The sequence below is a fragment of the Ictidomys tridecemlineatus genome, chromosome 9 (genome assembly GCF_052094955.1).
Source record: "Ictidomys tridecemlineatus isolate mIctTri1 chromosome 9, mIctTri1.hap1, whole genome shotgun sequence".
Taxonomy (NCBI): domain Eukaryota; kingdom Metazoa; phylum Chordata; class Mammalia; order Rodentia; family Sciuridae; genus Ictidomys; species Ictidomys tridecemlineatus.
Genome location: NC_135485.1, coordinates 106,625,780 through 106,646,819, shown reverse-complemented (window position 1 = coordinate 106,646,819; position 21,040 = coordinate 106,625,780). Strand labels below are relative to the sequence as shown.

General features: G+C 36.7%; 1 protein-coding gene across 2 annotated transcripts in view; it reads right to left on the bottom strand.

Annotated features, from left to right (window-relative positions):
* Positions 1 to 20,556, bottom strand: part of Unc5c (unc-5 netrin receptor C) — a 349,998-nt gene extending 329,442 nt beyond the window's left edge. The window contains exon 1 of one of the 2 annotated variants that reach the window (XM_005337567.4): positions 19,699 to 20,556. In XM_005337567.4, coding sequence (XP_005337624.1) covers positions 19,699 to 19,822 — 124 coding nt within the window. In that variant the 5' untranslated portion in view covers positions 19,823 to 20,556. The remainder of the gene's footprint in view (positions 1 to 19,698) is intronic. The other variant, XM_005337568.4, reaches the window with a different exon arrangement.
* Positions 20,557 to 21,040: the final 484 nt, after the last annotated feature.

Here is a 21,040-nt window from a genome sequence, read left to right as displayed (position 1 = left end):
CAAAATCCAAACAAGTATTAAAAGATGTAAAACTGTATTTAAAAGGAGACGACAAACCTGCACCACTTGACAAACTCAAAACTCTGTTGCTGAGGGATGCGGTCATGTCTGGCCTAAGTGGCTTAGCTACAACATGTGTAATAAAACAGCTAAATTTGGATTGGAGACTCATTTTACTCTGCAGAAATGGAATGCAACCCCGGGAGAGAGTAAAGGCAGAGAGTAGCTCTAGAAATCAGAGACCAGGCCTCTGTTCCACTCCTCTGTTCAACAAAAAAGACAAGAGCTGTTAATAGAAGCCAGAAGGAGGAAGAATTGCTCTCAAAATTGAAAGGGGAAGAAAATGGAAAGAGGTCAAGAGAGGATATTGTCCTTCATAGTTGTACAAAACATTTTCAGTCGCCTCTCTACGGTAAGTGAGAGTGGTACTCATTATTAAAGGCAATGAACAGTTTTGCTTCAGTCCTTTCTCTAAATCAGCTGAGTTTATCCCAGCAGAATGTTCTAGCACCAAAGCACATTTATCTGTTCTTTCATCTCCTCTAAAATATTTTGATTATTTTGTCATGCCAGTCTACCATATTGTGGTTTTTCACATTTTACCTGTAATACTTGATCTTCCTAACAAGTTTCTTAAAAGATATGTTTTATTATTCCATCTCATTTATGTCTATGGGATATAGTAATTAATATTTCCTGAGTTAAATTAATCTCAGATGTACTGGATTTTTTTCCCTCCATAAACAAAAAGCTTAACTGCACCTGGTCTGAGAGAAGATACAACATATTAAAATACATGGATATAGTCTAACTTCCATATCTTTACTTCTAATCACATCTTTATCCTCACGTACATTTAAAATGAAGCTACTGGGAATTCAGACAATTACTTGGCTGTGTTGTTACACCTATATAAACTATTGCCCTGCTGTCTGGATTAGTTTATTTACTTGACAATCTGAAGAATAAGAATCCCAAATAAGTATGCAGATAAATTATAAATCATAAAAATATTATTTCCTTCTAGTTTTTCTCCATCTGGCTTTTTAGGTGATTCTCGACTCTTCCTTCCTTATTTGGTATTCACATTGAATAAGACCGAGACCCTCTGAAACTTACACATTTTTAGATGGAGTTATCTTAAGTGTAATGCGTCAAGTGTGACTTAAGTTTATTTTAATTTAGCTACAGAGATCTTTTACTTCACATTTTTTGAGGGCTGGTCTGCTCTGGTAAATTTCCAGAATAAATTTCATGTCTTCCTTTTAAGTAGGGCAGGATTTTGACATACAACTACTGTGGGAGCTGAAGGCATTTCTGGCAAGTACAGTGAATGATTGACGTCTCCACTGTTTTCATAATAATAAATACACAGTTAGCATTAGGCAGGAAAACAAATATTCTCCAAAATATGTGCTAAGCACATCTGAGAATGAATGGGGTCATACAGACGTATCATCACTCTTTTCTCCATTAGAAGGAGTTCAATTCCATGAGCTTTATTTACCCCCACAACATAAAAACAACTAAAGTTTGTTTTACTTGGGAAAGAGGGGAGAAAGCAAGAGAGAGAGAGAGAGAGAGAGAGAGAGAGAGAGAGAGAGAGAGAGAGAATGAATTAGTTCTCCATTTAAAAATGCAGAAAACAGAAAACTACCAAGGCAATTAAGTTTTGTTGGTTTTCTTTTATCTATTCTTCATATAACAGAATTTCCTGTAAGTAATATAAGCCACAGTAGTATACAGTTTAAAATAACAAGATAAAAGGAAATACTGGAATATACTGAATTATTGAAGTAACTTGGTTAAGTACATTTCTAAAAGTGGTATTGGTTATCACTTGAATATTTCTTTTATACCTTAACTACAAAGTGTTATCAAATATATCTTACTATAAGATTCATTATTCTTCAGGACTTCTTAGAGAGGTTAATGTTTTATTTCTTTTAGAGGAAAAAAAAAGCTGAAATTAAAAACTATTACCATTGAAAAGTGTCATTTTGTGCAGCAATTGACAAAAAATTTTGGTCCTTCAGGATGATGACATCAAGATTTGGTGTCCTTTGAAGCCATGAAAAGTAGGTTCAAAAAGAAATGAATGTGCTGTTTGCCCAATGTATTCATATGGTACTTATTAAAATAAACAGCAATGCTTTTGTTTACATCATAAATAAACCTTTTAATAACCAAAAAATGTCAAATGATAAATCATCCCTTTTCTGAAAGTGGCATCCATTTTTGTTTTAGACTCCATATCTTGATCATATGTAAGTATGTAGATGGAAGAGGTTAATTTACATTAAAGGAATTTATTATATTTTCCTTTGTTTCCAAAGAAGTATTCTTCTAATATAGCTCTCAAGCCAGTTTTTACTTTAAATGCCTTTTGGTCTAAATTGACAGTCTTGAAGTTTTTCCTAAAGTAATATTTGCCTCTTTAAAGATCTCTCTGGCATTCCATTATGGGCACCTGCTGCTGATAATTACAGGTCTGTCTCCTAACCACTTCCTCTGCTTTATGTCAAGGCAAGATTCAGGCTGCTTGATTACAAACAACTACCAGTTAAAGACCACTGCATAGCTCTCTGTGGTAATTATTCAGGGCGAGTTAGGGCTGTGTTTACTGAAGTCTTAAGAAAAAAGTAGCAGTTACTTGTTATAATTTCCTCTGTGCTAGCAGCGTAGCATAATCCATAACATATTTTGGTCACCTTAAAAGTGCCTATGAGAACAGTTGATTCAATAATGGTTTATAATGATACATTTCAGTATACTATTTCCTAATCCAAAAATCAAAATATCCTGCCCAAAGATAATAGGCTGTGGTCCTATAAAAATACAAAAACAAAAACCAAAATAACCCTTTCTAACAGTAATCAACTACAGGGAAACAATTGGGTGAATATCTAGTCCAAAACAGATTTATTGTTCTTGACCCTGGGCCATTCTGCCTCTACCCCTACAGCTACGTTTATATAACCCACCTCACATCAAACTATCATAATCTGAAAAGACTTATTTACCTTATTGTGGAAATACGAAAAAAATAGTCCATAGTATTTGGGACAACAATAATCCAAATATAAGAGAAAAATTTATCACCCATCTGGAGAGTCAATTTATATTACTAATATTCCATATGATAGAATTCTACAACTGAACAGGTAGAAAAATTTTGTGGGAATATTGTGGTATTGCTTGACTTGAAAACCTCCATAACTCCTACTTCTGTTTTAGTCAAAATGAGGAAACCAGATAGAGCCCAATTGTTCTCACATTGATTAACCATCAATTATTTAGGGTTTCTTCATTCCTTAATAGCTCCAAATTACAGGATAGAAAATCAGAAGTTAGGAATGAATTTCTAAAGCTAAAGAGATTGCCCTATTTAGTTAGTGCTTGAGCTTTTCATGACTGTGACAAAATACTTGAGATAATCAACTCAAAAGGAGAAAAGATTCATTTTGGCTTATAGTTTCAGAAGTTTCAGTCCATGGTCAGCTGGCCATGTGGCTTTTAGGCCTACAGTGAAAGAAGGACATCACGGTGGAGGGTGCCATACTGGAGCAACACTGCTCATCTCATGGTGGCCAGGAAGCTAAAGAGAGAGAAGAAGGAGCCAGAGTTCCTATATCTCCTTTAAGGGCATGCCCCCAATGATATAATTTCCTTCTACTCAGTCTCACCTCCTAAATGTTCCAACACCTCCTTAAAGCACCATGGGCTGGACACCAAGCTATGATCTTTTGAGGGACATTTCAAGTTTAAACTATAGTACATAGTATCAAAGAGATGGTAAACATTCACTCCTAAGACAGTTTTGATTTCCACCTACAACTTCACATTTACCACCCTAGGTCCAGGAGCTCTCAAATTAGTGATGAGAAGAACCTGGAGAGCTTCCGCTAATTCCACCACCATGGGTCATCACAAAAATCCCCTCTAAGATGTGTTATTCATGCATGAACATAATCTGCACTCATCCAATACTGTTCAAAGGATATCTATTAGATGCTGACTGTGTGCCAAACACTGTGCCACATGCTGGTGATATCAGGGTGAATAGGGTTCCTGTATTCATCACATTGACATGTGGGCTGGGGACACAGATCAAGAAGAGTGATCCAGTTGGATAAGAAAGGTAGTTTTGTGAAGGAATGGACATCTAAAAGGACATAAAGATGCCAGGATTAAGCCAGGAGGAAGGTGTAGAATATGAGAACATACATTTTTTTTTTTTTCTGGAAAGGAAGAAGCACAAGTGAAATCTGGTGATGAATGAGCATGGCAGCTTTCTAGAAAACCTTGAAGTATTCCCCCTATTAGAGCTGCACTGGAAGAATCTGAGCCAGATCTGGGGAAGGCGCAAAGTCTTAGGAAACAATAACTAGAGAGGAATATCCAGGAGTATAGTTAGAAGGATAAACACACAAAGCCTTGTGGATCTCATTCAGAAGTTTAGATCTTGTATTTAAGGCAATAGTTTTGAGAAAGAGAGCGCTATTGATGAATTTTGTTAGATTTTCCTGGCTTTAGTGTGGAGGATAGAGGAAGGTGGGGAAGGACAGGGAGCAGGAAAAAACTTCTTCAGTGTATCAGTTCAAAGATATCAACATATTTATGAAACATGCAGATAACATACATCATCTTTTCTAATATACACCATTGATGCTTGAATATCTTTAAATTTTTCCAAACCTATATAAGACCACAAGAAATATTTTTTTTCCAATTTCTTTAACTGGACTTTCTGGATTTCTTCTATCCTGTCAAACAATAGCAAATAATCATGCATTCCAGAAAAAAAATAAAAAAGATATTGTTCAATCAATTTAAAAGAAAGGCCAAGCTCAATGGCACATGTCTGTAATCACACTGAGGCTGGAGGATCACCAAGTTCAGGGACAGCCTCAAAAACTTAGCAAAGCCCCGTTTCCAAAACAACAAGAAGGACAACAAAAGGCTGGCTGTGGCTGAGATTCAATGGTAGAGTGCCCTAGGGTTCAATCCTCATCCCCAGTGCTGCAACAAAAAAGAACAACAAAACATTGAAACAAACGAAAATAAACTTTCCAAAGTCACCTAATAGTATTTCCTAAGACAGTTTAATTTTTAGAACATCAACATTTTGAGAAGTTTGATTTGAAAACAAAACAGGTATATTCAAGAAGTTATTAAAGCTATCATCTTATCTTCTTAGTCATTGTCGTTTCTTTGCCCCTGGAAATTATCCAAAAAAAAAAAAAAAAAAAAAACTACTGAAAACTAAATGTTATATACAGCATAAACCTCAATTAAGCAGTTTACTCAGTCATTAAAATAATTCTAAGTTGTTTTTGTTGGCTCTGTGAAAGGAGTAAGATCCTATAAAGATAAGATTTTCCTAATTATGTAGGTACTAAACCACACTGTTGATTACTTAGATCCTACTAATATTGCCTTTAAAAGGTGGAATGTACCTTATAGCATAGCACTTGGAGAATTGGGGGAGGAGTATATTAGAGTTTAAGAAATAAAAGAATACTGAACTTTAACTTTTAGACAAAAAAAAATTGCAAATGAAATAGTGTTCCAAGAACATATTTAAAGTGATTCCTAAGTATTATTTTGATGTGGTGGATGAACTGTCCTTATTCATTTAGTTAATGCATCTATTATGTTATTGAATTAAAGTTTGGGTTAAAAACATTTTTGATTAGGTATGTTCTTCAAATCAAATTGATGAATTTAAAAAAATTGAATGTTTTGTCTTATTTAAATTTTATAAGAATATAAAACAATAGAAAAGAGATTATAAATGTCATAGTGATTCAAATATGAAATGTGTATGTATATGTACATATACACATGTATATTATAAATGTGAATATTCTTTGTAACTAAGGGTTTTTATTTGCTCAGATTTTAAAAATAAAGTTGTTATATAATTTCTCATACACCTTCTGCTTATAAGTATACACTATAGACTTTTTTTTCCCAGATACAACTATGTTTTTGGAAAGTCTCTCCACTCCTGTATATTACAAATATAATACAAGTATGCCTGTGAACTATAGAGTTCAGCTAGTCTGTGCATTAAATAATCCTGTCCAAAATATATTTTATTAAGTGAAGTGCTTACACTGGGTATCTAATTAATATCTCCTTGGCTTTTATTGTTATATGGCCCCTGACACATTTAGAACTTTGGCCTTGCTTAGAAATTTCAGTTTAATTAATTTTTGCTTTTATCACTTCAATAAATGCTTTGTTGTGTTAAAATTTCTGACATAAGTGAAGAAGGTTAATTGTTTCAATTTCTCTAGGAAAAGTTTAACTACCAGTAGAATGTAAAGAATTTGAAAATTGTTTTTTCTTACTCTTTAATTTATATTGTACAAATATAGCAATGTATAGTAGAAACACATAAACCAGATTTCTTCCTGAAGCTTATCAGGTAGTAGTTTTACTGGGATGTATTCTAGATTCAGAACCTGGTATAGGGAACAACAACAACAAAAAAAAATCACTTAAGCTTTCTTGTCCCTAAAATGAAACAAACATGTAACTTTCCAATGGATTTTAACGTAAAATTTAAAATCTCATGACTTAAGTGGATATAGTAAAAGTGACTTTAAAGTCTACCAATTTTTTTTAAAAAAATTGACCTCTGATAATATGCCTTTTCTGGTCCAAGTGACATTCTTCCACCTGATGATACCCCAACTGAACATATTCTCTCATTATTTTGACACCCTAATTATTTATATATTAATGCCAAATGCAAATGAAAATTGCAATATAGTATAGACTTCTGTGACAAGAATAAAGTAGTAAGAGCAGCAACAAATATCAGTGTGCATTCAGGGCTTATCTGGTGCCAGGAACTGCTCCAGGTCTTCTCTTTCGATCACCCTATTAATCCTCACAGTTCTATGGCATAAATACTATGATTACTCTCATCTTCTACTCTCCAGAGTGAAGTGAAACTAAGAGATTTTTAACTTGTATGGAATTGTAAGCAAAGAGTTAGCAGTCTGTTCACCTTTACCAAGGGACTTATTGACAGGCTTGCATGATTATTTGCCCATGACTAGTTGTCACAGGATTACTCCTGGTCATACGCATTAATATTTTCTCAATAAATTTCAATACATTTCCTGTATTAGGAAATTATCAGACCCCAATACACACACACAAACACACACACACACACATACACACACACAAACACACACACAGAGACACACACAGAGACATATATCCAATATATTTTTATTTCCCCAATAGTCAAAGCTTAGAAATTTTAAAGGTTGAAAAGAAGAATGAAATAAAGACAAATCTAAAACTACTAGCTCATTTTACTACAGTTGATACATTATTAAAAAATATGAAACATTACTAAAGACATTCTTAAAGACTATTTAAAAAAACATTTTTATAATGTATAAATGAACAAATTCAAGTGACAGAAAAATACTCTTGTATTTACTTAAAAATTTTAAAAAGGTAATTCATACAAAAAAGGACACATTGTTGAGAAGCTATTTAAAAAGTAACGGTATATTAACATTGCAGAGTATTTTTTCTAAAATTATTAAAAACTTTAATGTAATAATTGTCCTATTTAAGTCAATCTTGCATCATCTCGTTACTTTCAACATAATTCAATGTCATAATACTGGTTCATAGATGTGCACAAATTCATTACGTGACCAAACACAATGGCATTCTTTTTTCATATTGCAATATAATTAATATTTATGCAATACAAAAGGAAAAACATATGGAAAATGGTGACTTTAAAAAGATTCTTTGTTCTGAAAAAAAAAATGAAGTAGGTTTAGAATTAAAAATCAAAGCCCAATGGTTGAACTGAGGCATATTTCCATCTGTTATTAATCTTTGCGTTACATACTAAAGACTAGATTGTTCATCAAGTCTCTCATGTAATATGTTAGTAAATGGGATTTTGGTTAGTAATTTAATTGCAAAAACTCTATTCATGTAAGCTCCCAATTCATTTAAAATGAGCATTTACAGTGGTCTGAGATGAATTAAAACAGTTAACAACACCGAGGAGTATTTCTTTATTTTATTAGGAAGTGCTTGTATGAAAATTTATTAACATAAAATGGAAATCTCTTCTACCCTATTGTGGGCAAAGGTAAGCCTTTTTGTTTTGTTTTGTTTTTCTTTGTCACTTTCTTTTTTACAATATTCTTTTCAAGAAATGCAGAGTTATTTTTATTGTGCTACTAAGAAATAATTTTAAATTATTTTATATTTAATATATAAATAAAAGATGTGATGTCTGTAGTTAGGGAATGGAATAAAGAATTCTGAGTATTATAAAGTGTGATGAAAATTCCAGTGACCATTGTGAAAATGCTCACAAAGCTTATGCAGAAGCTACTGGGGTCATATGCTCTCACAGGGCTCCACCATGGTTACTTGTACCGGGTTTCACTAATGGCCTGATAATAGGGGAGGGGGAGGTGGGCCTGGAGGTTCTCCTAATACTTCATAGTGGTGTGCGTGCGACAGCCACTGATTAATTACTGCCTTGTTCTCAACTCACACACTAGACTACTGAGCAGCCCTGTTTGTCTCCACAATTGTTTTATAGTCACAGAACACTGGCTTAGAGAATACTTTAAAGATGTTCTAAAAGGTTTTTAGATTCTAGTATAATTTTCAGTAATACTTATCTTTTAGACAATTGAAATGTTGATTGTAAAATATTACAAAGATGGAAAAACACAGATTTAGGGAACTCTTCCGAGGATAATATGAACATTTCACCTTCAATTTCATTTCAGACAGCAAAAATACACCATATTGCTTTCAAAAATATAATCATAGTAATCACCTTAAAATATTAGTACATATTAAGTTATACCTATGTTTTCATTTGCTCCCTTTACTATCTCCTCACCCTCTTTCCCATTTACACACATAAGTATCTAAGGAGGAGGCCTCCTGTAATTTCAAATACATGGAAAAACTACTGCAACTATTAGGAAAAAAAAATCATTTCACTTTATATGAATATCTCAAAGTACTTCATGTGCTTCTATGGAAACAACTCTTTCTGAATGTCAGCTTAAGCTTCTCCAGATGATTTTTCTCAAAGTCTCCCTTTTAAAATCATCATGCCATTTATTATCTTCTTGTTATATAGACTGTTACTTTTGTTTCATCACAAACCTCTGCCTGTTTATTAGCAGCCCTGCTACTACTATCAGATGACATTTGTTTTACTTAATGTACATAGTTTTAGAAAAAAAATTGTAGAACTGCTATTACTGCATTATATGAAAAAATTCCAATGTACATTTAGCTGACACTGCATCAGCTGCTATTTAAACTGGGCTTAGCTAATGGACTTTTAATGTCAGCGGGGTTATGTGCAGTTACTGGCTATTAGCAGAAATGGCTCCTTTCTATAAAAATCACTTTTCCTCAAGTGTGTTGTTTGAACATTCCTTTCCCTAATTTAGTGACTGTCACTGAATGCAAAACAAACTCAAGTACTCTGGAGTTCACTGTTATCTTTAAGACCCTCTTTTAACCTTGCAATTCAGCATTAAACGGCAACGTCTCTCATTAACAGATTTGCAATCACAAAACTTTGAGAGGAATTATTATTTACTTTGCTATTCTTAAAAGTAGACTATATGTTTTGCTATGAAATCCCTATGTTATATGTGTATGATAAAGAATATTCAAAATACTTTTCTGAATCCTAGGATTTATTTGCATGGCTTAAAACGCCTAGTTCAAAAATGCCAAGTGATATGAAAACATGACAATAGATACTATATGTCTATATAAATTGGTATATCATGTAAAATTTGTACATTAATATTATAATATTGAATATAAACAAGGAGGCATATCATCACCATATCCTCAAAGAAATTCTGCATATTCTTTCCTTAGTAACAACCTCACCCCCCCTCCCCTTTCAATTAACTTTCTTCATCCATTTAAATAGAGCCTTTAAATGGACATAATGGATAATCCTGGAAATAAAACCACCAATATGGCATCTGAGGGAGTCCAAAAAAATCAAGCATAACTCCATTTGATTAAGAGGTTAAAACCAACCATCACTGGATTCTGGTCAGGGAAGAATAACACAGCTGACCTCTTCTTCGATCAGCCCACACAGAAGGTCATTTCACATAGGGTGCTTACCAAGAGAATGCTGTCCATCCGAGGGAGCATCCAGAAAGAGAGTCATGAAGTGCATAAAGGATTTTACCCCTGCATGCATGAAAGTGGATATTCTCCCTTGGTCAATGAGTTATAGTCCACCATAGAACTATCAGAACACAACAGAAGTTCTCTACACATTTGAAACAAGCCAGTGGGAGTGGAGATCACTTGGATGACAGGAGAAAAACTTGTTTCTATCATATAAGCCACTTCACTTATGAGGTAGAGGCATCCCTATTGTACACCAGGGAAATGACTTAGCAATGCATCAAGAGAAAGGTGACTTTTTGCAGAAATGTAAGATAATGTTTTTCATAAGAAACATAAGATAATTGAAAATGGGTGATTAAATCTGATTTTCTATTCATGAATTTGTTTTATCAGTTTAAAAAGTATGTTTTCATTTGTTTGATAGGTTCATTTTGTATTTTGAGGATATTGCCAAATCTGCTTGAAAATGAACTTTCACTCCTAAAACAATCCAAAAGGTACATACACATGTGCATGTGCACACATACACACACACACACACACACACACACACACACACACCACACACAAATTGGCACAATCACATCTGCTCACAGAGAAATACTCTTTGCAATTCTTTGCTTCACTAAGACATGGCCTAAAAATACCACCCTAGAAAAAAATTTCATAGTTACTTAATTCATTTCAAAATGACATGTAAATCTTATCTAGTAAATCCAGTAAAATGACCCCTTCTCCTTTCTACTGGGAAAACATATCCACTGTTAAAATTTTCCCAACCACTTCTCTACTCTTTTTCATAGAAGTAAAATATAAAATTTTTCACTGTGGTCCTTTTAAATCTATGTAGAAATATTGCATGTTTAACTGTAAACAAAAAATAAATATATATGTTTTAATCAATACATAAAAAGTAATACCATTTTTATATATATTATAATTCTCTTAAAAGATAAACTACACTTATGCAAATCCTTTTTAGGGGAATGAATGTCCCTAAGAACATTCTAAGGAAACATTACTCAATTTCTTATGAGCAGGTGAGATTTAAAAAATAATTGGAATTGTTATTAATGACAATATTTAAGAGAGTAGCTCAGCAAGTGGCAGTGTCCTTCACAAAGACCACTGAAGGATACCAGTATACCATGGATTTAATTCTAGATATTTCCAACACATACACCAGTCAAACTTGTTCAAGAATATCCAAGTTCACTTCATGTAAATAATTAACTTCTTACACATATATGCCTTTAAAATACTTTCCAAGTTATTTTGCTATGTTAATTGAAATAAGTGCAAATCAAGACTTATTTAGATAAGTCTCGAGTCAGAGGATGTGTCAAATAATATTAAGATGAAGAATTGATCTTAGATCTCTGTCCTGGATAGCACAAATAATGAATCATTCGAACATGCCTGTTTCCCCTCAGATTCTGAGTTGTTTTCCACCACTCTGCATGTTCTGTGAGTGATGGCTCTGAGAGGCAGGGAGAAAAAAGTCTTAACTTCCTTCAATTCTTAAATTTGATCCCTACCTAATAAATTTTTAAGTTTTAAGTCTTTAAGTCTTTCATCATCTCATGGAGATCCAGAGTGAAAAAGGAAAGTTGCTAACAAAACAAAACAAAACATAATTACTGTTTTATTTAGAATGATTTCAAGATTGCTACTTGCTAAACTTGAATACTTTCACTGGTGGCTACAATGTATATATTTGGGCAAGCTTTTTATTCAATGAAGATATATCATGTTGCTTTTACCCAAAGCTAAATCTCAAGGCTAACATATATCACCAGAAGTGAAATTGCCCTTATTTATTTCATTTTTGCACTCCAAGCTTTGATTGTGATACTGGTAGTAATTTTTTGTTTGTTTGCTTTGATTAGAGATAACACAGGTCTCTGGAAATCATTTATAATAAAACAACAACAACACAAAAAGCTGTGCTGTTGTCACAGACTATCATTTTTAGTATGTGTAAAAAGTTAGAGAATACCTTCTGTTAAGGAGTATTCTTTGATCTTGTTCTTAAAAGAACTTTTTAGACTTTTAAAATTCCAAAAAATGATGCTATAACTTAAAATATCAAATTTAAATACAAGTAAAAAATTAAAATTCATATGTAATAGAATTTTAGAATTTGCTCCCTTTAAGTTTAATCCCATACATGAATTTTCTTTGCTATAATTATAAGTGGATATTATTACACCATGCACCCTAATATATTGTAGTAAACTTGTACTGAGAATGTTTATTATAATTAATTTAAAAGGATTAGCTTTCTACACAATTATAGAAGGATACCAACTAGTTCGGATATACTTCTATGCTAAACTATTATGTTATTACACATATTAATTTTCTTAAGTTTTGGAGGAAAAACTACATTTTTATTCATGGGAATATTTTACCTTATAATTGGACTGTGGATACATTTTAATATGAAAGCACTGGTCTGTTTTTATTGGAAAGGAATGTTTCTATATAAGGTTTTTCTTCTCAATAGTGAAAAAAAGACAATGAATTATACTCAAGTTGAGGCAGTCCATGATTAAATAATCAATTAAGACATTGACTGAAAATGAGAAATGTTAGCATTCATCAATAAGCTTGTTAAACTGTTGCAGAGCTTCCGTTGTTTAACATCCTTAGTTAGAAGAGGACATAATATGTGTTCATTTACATGAGGCATTTTTATAGCTTTCATAATTGCTGAGAAATGAAACTAGCCACAGAATTCACATGACAAAATGATTAATTAAAGTAAAGCCCCCTATCCACACAATATTTTTTTAAATAAATAGGATTGGTAACTCTGGAGTTAAATTTGATTAATCAATATCATCTGTTAACATGATTATTTTGAACACTGATATTTAAAATGAGAAGTCTAACAGGCTTGTCAATATAATTCAGTTTCCTGGGGTTCTCCCCGTTCTCCCATCACTGTGCAGTGGTGGCCATGGGAAGCAGTTGGTTATTTAATTTACAGAGGGCACTCCCCACACGTAGGCGATTTCAGATGTTACGCTTCACTTTTACAACACAACACACTTTTGAGTCACTGCTCAATGCTAATAGAAGGCACACTGGTGTAAGCACAAGTAGCTGCATATTTGGCACTTTTGAAGCTTTAGCTCACTTTCTAAATTACAACTTCAGTTTAAGAAAGGTCATGGTAACTTTAGTACTATGGACTCTGTGCAGAAGGCTAGATGTGTTTTAAGTACCTATAAAAATCTGTTACATTTATCTGTGTATCTGAAAATATCATTATGTAGTCCTGAAGGAGCAACTTTATGAAGAATGTCAATGTTCAAAATGAGAATCCATATTACAAATTCAATCCAAAACGTTTTTATTTATTTCTCAAATTATAGCTCAATATTTTGTAATATTTTGTTTATAAATGTCCCAAAACTTGCAGTATGATATATTTTAAGTTTTCATGAAAAGGCAGAAATTATTCTGATAGCTCCAAACAGATAAAGAAGATTTTTAAAAATTTTCTATTTCTGATCTAATTATAAAAGTATTAGTATAAAATGTTATCAATTAAAATCTCTGTAAATTTTGAGGTAAATACTTACAACAATTAAAAACAGTAAATTACTTAGTTACTAGATTTCTATTTGAGAACTGGAAAAAAGGAAACATTAGTGTTTTGATATTGTTCAAGGCAAATTTATTCTGTTTCAAAGAAGTACCATAAAAAATTGCATTGAGTTTCTGTGAATAAAACATTCTTGAACTTAATAATACTAAAACAATATCCAAATCTCAGATTCATGCAGCCCTCCTACACAAATACATAAGCAATAACAAATACAAATAAGTAATGAAATCAAAGAGTCCATACATAGATTTAAGGAATCAGAGGGAGGAAGAGAGGGAAAGGGAGAGGGGGAAAAGGAGGGAAAGAAAGAAAGAGGGGAGGTGAGTGAAGGGGACAGGAGAAGTGAGGAGAGATTTAGGGCAGAACCAGGCTATCAATAATTTAAAGCAGAATGTTAATTCTGTATAAGAAAAATCTGCCTTAATAATGCTAAGTAACATACAAAGCCCTGCAAATTCCTAGTTTTACCTTAAAAACCCAGAAAGTAGTGTGCAAAGAAATAGCAATAGTTGTTTATTGTTTATATTTAATACAATTATAAGTAATTAAATATGTTTTAAAACATATATTGCATATATTAATGTTATCTCTGCTGTCATAAATTCTACCAAATTTTCTATTGCAAATATAGTATGAATAAATGAAAATTCTGGTGAATTTAAATGATAAACATTTGTATCATTAAACAATTTGATTATGTTCTTAGACTGGGTACTTTCATCCATTTCATTTTAAAGAAAAACTGTTGACATACATTTTCACAAAGGGCTCATTTTCTAGGAACTCTTATCAGAAAGCCTGTATATGACATTTTGTTTTGTTTTCTGTAGAAGTCTTTTTTATAGATTTATTGAAGACCCATCTTAAATATTTCTTGTAAAGATACAAAGTCAAGGGTAGAGACTGTTGCCAGGACTTAACTGGCAGTGACATGACATGTGCTTGTTTAGAACTGCTAGTGGGTTCATTTTCCCAGAGAATACAGAAAGGAAGAAAAGAGGCTAAGAAATAGAGTGAGACACCCACAGGTTGTCCAAAGAAGTTGATCCTGTTTAGAAGTCTGCAGTGATCTATTTTGGAGTGTCTCCTTAGACAACTCCATTTCTTACTTTTGGAAAAGCAGCTCCTACAGTTATTCTCATTTTGAGTTTCAAAATTATTGGTCTTTAATTCCTTTAACATCTTGGGCTTTGCTGGTGTTTTAGAGTTGCAAGCCAAGGAATCATATTTACTTTCTGTGAGTTAAACACTGCTCTAGCTGCTTCATGTGTATCAATTCATTCAATCCTAGTCTGACGGATAGCATATATGGTTCTCATTCTACATGTGAGGAAACTAAAGCACAGAGAGGCTAAATATCTGATCCATGGTCACACAGCTAGGAAGCTTAGAAGCAGGATTATAAAGCACTGGTAACCACTGTGCTAACTGATAAAACGGGTATACACTACACATAGCCCTTAGCTGGTCCCTCCCCAAAGCAGGACAAAATACATATGAAATCTAAGGAACATACTTGTTAAGATGTAAACAACTTTAAGAAAATTGCTTCCATCTAAATCACCCCCTTGAGTTTCTCTAAGTAGAACCTTTGGAATTCCCACCACCAATCAAATCAGAATCCTGGCCTAACCTATGTTTACTATCTCAGATGTCTAAATCCAGAAAATACTATACTTGTGACTACTGTTATATTTCAGAAAGTGAATTATTCTTGCAAGTGAATTGTACTATATATTTGTAAGCCCATCTTCTTGAGGTCTCATTCAACTCTATGTTCCTAAGGAACAGCACATTGTCTGGGAGAAAAGTGTTATGAGATGTACCTCTTATACTATATTCAAGTCAAAGGAGCTAATAAGTTTTTAATGTGTGGGAACATGTGAATGGGTTTGTTTTTAACTGCTACAAGTACAAAAGTCAAACTAAAAAAAGATGTAGGCCAAAGCTGCAAGGCAGGAGCAGGGGCTCAGTCTCTACTCCCACCATTTTCCCTACTCTTCTCCGGAAGTGGTTGCAGCCTGTAATGTTAATGTTTCTTCTGAGAGTGACTCCCTCTGCTGCTCCAGCAAAGCCATGACCCGAATCAGAAAAGTGCTAAATGCAGTTAAGGCCTAATAGAGCATACTCTTGCTGTTTGCACTAATTGGAGACACTAGCATACATTAGAGAACAGTTATATTAAAGTCTCAACAATAGTTCTAAATAAGCTAACAGGGTTTGCCTAATAGAGCTGATGCCTCCTTCCTATCATTAAGGGTTTGCTAAAACTAGATCAGTATAAATTCTGATTAAAAGCAGTTCCCCAAGTCCAATGGTAGATACTCCAAAGAACCTGTCTTGTTTAAATTCAAATCCTCTATATCCAGAAAACAGAAGACCAGGGCATATGCATGTCTATTATGATCTAATGATTTCTCATTTATTGCAAATGCTTAAAAAGTTTGTTCCCTGAAAACTGTTAAGCACTTTCTAAGCTATAGCACATAAAATTTTTTCTAAACAAAGATAAACTAACATACTTTCTCTTATTGGAAATTTCCAAAGTGAATTCATGAATCTTCCCCTAGAATGAAAAAATATTTGGTAGAATTGTAGTGAAACTCAGTTGTTTTCAATGCCAGTTGTCAATTTGTTCTACACCAATATACATAAAAGCATAAGAGTACTCTTTCATTGGAAGAAGTGTAATATTTGTGGGTTTTTAAAAACACCATAAATTAAGATAACAGAGAGTTATTCCAATCTGCTTTGAATCTTTAGTAATTTTCAATTCTGAGTTCGGAGGTGTTAACACTCTGAACATAACACTAGTTGGTGCTAGATAAGCAGCACATCAATACTGTGTAGTCTAGATAAAATGCATTTATACAACAGGAGGGCACTAATTCAGAATTACACAAATCAGAAACACTCACTCACACACACACACACACACACACACACACACACACACATCCATACTTTCACTCACTGGGCTGCCTTTACTAGTAAAATCTTTCATTCTTGGAATCAGAAGCACGGCAAATTCCCTGGAGCTAGGAGTTCCCAGCAATCCTGAATGAAACAATTAGAGCATAGCAGGAAAGAAGAAAGTTGTTGCCTAAAGCCTAGAGAATTTCCCAAGGACCTGTTTAAAATGACTGCTGTCGGTCTTTAAACCACAGTTACAAACTCAGAATATTCACAAATAACATCCACTCTGTTTTGCTCTGAAAGACCTGTTTTTTCCTTGGCTATCTCCAAAGAGACATATATTTTCCAAAAGCTTCTAATTTTTTCCAGCACTTCTTCAACAATGGATCAAAAATTTAATGTTGTAAAGTACTTAAATGAGCTGTACTATTTTAATTGCACATTCATAAAAATACTCCACTCCAGTCTTTAACTCATAGAACAAGGAAATCATAGCTTGAGGGCATGGGCTGTTCTAATGCAAAATGAGTAGACCTGAGAAATATTGAAGGAAATGGATGTCTGACTGCCAGCCCATTGTAAATATGTGATTCTGAAAGGAAAGTGTTAATGGTGGTTCAACGTTAAATTGGCTGGGATAATAGGTAGCAGTGATGGGGACAGTAGCTTATGGTAGAGTTTGGTGCTCTCTGTTTCCTTTGATACCTAACAGAACACAGGAAGAGCTGATGTCCTGGAACATGGAGAATAACAATCATAAAAGTGGTTGTGGCAGCATTTCACAGGACACATAATTTAAGAAAAAAAAATCACTGGAAACTGAAAGAATTAAATGAAGTAAATGGAGAACTGTGCACAGAAATGTATACACACCACAGAATACACTTTCTTTTTCGAGTTAAGATCAAAATAACTCTTGAATTGCCTGGTCTATAAGAAGAAAAAGTGCAAGAGGAAAACACTCAAGTCTATCTTGAGTGTCTTTTTTTAAAAATCTCTTCTCCCTTCTTCTTTCAATATCAATCCATTTACTATGTCCTGTTTGATTATCTTTATTGATCCCTTTTCTTCCCAGTCTTTTTAATTGGACTGTTGTAAGCTCTCAGCAGGCATCCTATCTCCTTTTGGCATCTTTGGAGATTTTAACTTGTCCTTTCCCCAAATAGTTCTCTCACCATGTCCCGTGCCTGGCCACCCCCATGGCTCAGTCCTTTGTGTGCCCAATAACAGCAGGAGAATTCCATAGGGAGTCACGCGGTTGATTCCACATCTATTCATCAGGTTGCTCACTTAAGCTTCCAAATACCTTCCTCTAAGTATCCTGGGCTACCGCCCTGAGAACTTCTTACCAATTTCAAGAAATCTATAACAAGAACCATATGATTCCCAATGGAGATTCCATGGTAAAATAGATAGATGAGCTCTGGAGGTATGCATAAGAAAACCCAAGCAGAACCTCGGGGATGGGAGGCATCTGGCGAGAAAAGGAAGGAAGGATTTATGAGCGTGGCCACTTAGCAGGGCAGCAGGAAAATTTACACCCGAAGTAGCTATCTCTAATTCACAAAGCCTTGCTAATCACTTACCTCCCCACCCGGACCACACTCGCCTTGCCTAGGCACTCCACTCCACCACTACCTTCCCCCTCCCTTGCCCCCAGCTCCTCTTGCTTCTCACAGATCAGATGGAGTGCAGACGGGAAAATCCAGTGTCTGAGCATCGCCCGGGGAATTGGGGCTACCTCCTTGCTTCCCCCAGCTCTCCAAATTTGGAAAGAAGTATAACCAAGATGTGTATGAGTGGTGTGTGTGTATGTGTGTGTGTGTGTGTGTGTGTGTGTGTGTGTGTGTGTGTAAGGGAGATCCCTGAATTGCCTCTGAATGCTTAATAGGCTTCCTTCCACATCACCACCACCCGCTTTCAGAAAAAGCTGCTCTGCTTCTCCAAAGCCAGCTATCACCACCCAACTGGCGAAAAGATCTAAGTGGACTATGTTGGAGAGAAGGTTAGGGGCCCAGATGACCTGAGAGACTTTGGTAAAGGCAACTTTGGCTCTTTCTTCCCCTTAAGGCTGGGAGCTGTCGCCACCACTTCAAACTCTGGGAACAAGAAGCGAGTGAAGGGACCAGTCCCGGGGTCTCCACTCCGCCCTTATCCACCCACAACTTCCAACCGCTGTCCTTCCAGCCTGGCTTTGCCCAAGGCTCCGGACACTTATTTTAAATCTCACACGCATTAAATTAAAATGTCGCGAGTTATGAACTGGTTGGCTACCCCGGGGAGTTGCAGATTTGGATTGAACAACCAGCCTATTCCCCCAGAGCTCAGAGGTTTTAAGTTTCTCTGGCGCCTGGTGGGAAGGAGATACGAAAGGGTAAGAGTGCAGAGGCAGGCACACCAGTGGCCTGCCTCTGGCTGGGAACGCAAGTCCGACCGGGCTGTGTTTCTCCACAGCGCCCCAAGCAGCAGCCAAGGGGCACCAGCGCTTTTGGGTCCTCAGCGGTAATGGACACATTTCCTTAGCTGAGATGCAGTGAAGGCTGTGCAACCCCAGCTACCGCACAGCGCGGGGAGCCTCTGCCCACCATTCGCATCAGGGTGCATCTATGGCAAACCACACAGCCACCCGTACCGAGAGTCTCTTCAAACCTCTGTGTGTACACTATGCAACAACGTGCGCGTGCGGAGCTGGAAGTGCAAAACACCCCCGGCTCTCACATGCACAGAGACGGATGCGTTGTCCAAACCCCGTGCGTCCCTGGTCCATCCTTGCCCCTTTCGGAAGATAGATTAAAAATCGCAATAATCAAAGCTTCTTGACTAGTTGGGAAAGTGGAATATAAAGTGGTCTCCAGTTGAGAGCAACGAGGTAGACTGAGGAAGCCAGAAGAACTAGGGAAGAGGAGATGTAGAAGGAGAGAAGGAAGAAGCGAAGGGAGGTGGCCGCTTAGCCTAGCGGACCCCCTTACCTTGAGCGGCTGAGCCGGTGCCGCTGGCGCTGAGCAGGGCCAGGGCAGGTAGCACGAGCATTTGCAGCACGTATCCTAGTCCCAGTCCGCAGCGGGCCGCTGTCGCCCGCAGACCTTTCCTCATCGTCGATAGAGGTGTGCCGGAGGGAACAACACCGAGAGACGCGCAAACAGCGGAGAGCCCCACTGGGCAGCCGCTGAATCCGTGCACCACGAAGCAGTCCCAAGAAATAACGACAGCCAAACGCCACACTCCACTTTCTTCAAGGGCAGGGGCCAAAGGGGGTGGAGAGGAGACGCCGAGGAGGAGTTTGAAGGTTCCTGTTTCCCTGTGCCTTTCCAACTGACGTCTCCCGCGAGCGACTGCTCTGCCCCCACTTGGGAAGTCCAGGGAGGCGCAAGACCGCCACCTTCTCGGCTCCCCTCAGCAGCAGAAGCGGCCGCAGCTCCGCCGTGCGCCGAGCATGGACTGCTCTCCGGGTCCCTTAGCCTGTGAGGAACACACACAGGCACCAGAGGGTGGGGGAAGGTGGGGAAAGTGGGAGGAGAAGGGAGCGGACCGAAGAAGCTTGGGCACGGTGAGGCGCTCCCGTCTCCAATCTCAGTGGTCTCGTGCAAGAGAAGAGACGCCCCGATTGCCGGTGCTGGGTGGCCAAAGAGTCATCTCCTAGAGTGGGACGCACGGGTACTCAGAGGCGCTTGCCGCGCCAAGAAGGCGTGGAGGGCACAGCCCAACTCTGCTGGGGGTAAGCGGCAGCGGGAGCGCGCCCGTCCGCCTTATGTAAGCAAGGATGGAAGGAGAGATGCACGCCTAGTTGAGAAGGCGGAGACCGCTGTTGGTTTACTCACTGGAGCCAGGGCAAGAGACACCTGGGGGCAGAAGCGGCCGCGGCTAGGGGGAGCGCTCCTGCCTCCTGCGGTGCGCCAGACTTGGACTCTGAGAGCGCAGCGGGCGCGCCCCGGGCCACTAGGCTGTGTCCAGTGGAGCTCAGCCTGCCGCCTTCCAGCTTCTCCAACCACGCCGGCAAACCCCGAGCCAGACTTCCCGGGACTGGAGGCGCCCTGGGACTTCGCGTCTTAAGGTTGATTAGGCCGGCTGCTGGCTCGAACTTGTCCTCAGCGATGGAGAAGAAGGCAAGAAGCTTTCTGCAGTGTTCTAGCCCACCCTTTGGGTTGTCAGCTGCACTCAGACTGTTTTATGCTCTGAAAGCTTATGACCTCTTTGCAGTGGAACAGAAACTAAAAAGCTCAACGAAAACCCCTTCAATAGTGCTTTCTTTGCGTGCATCTTGGTGGCTGACAAGGCGGAGTATGTAAAAGGTGGTGAGGCAATATCAGGAGG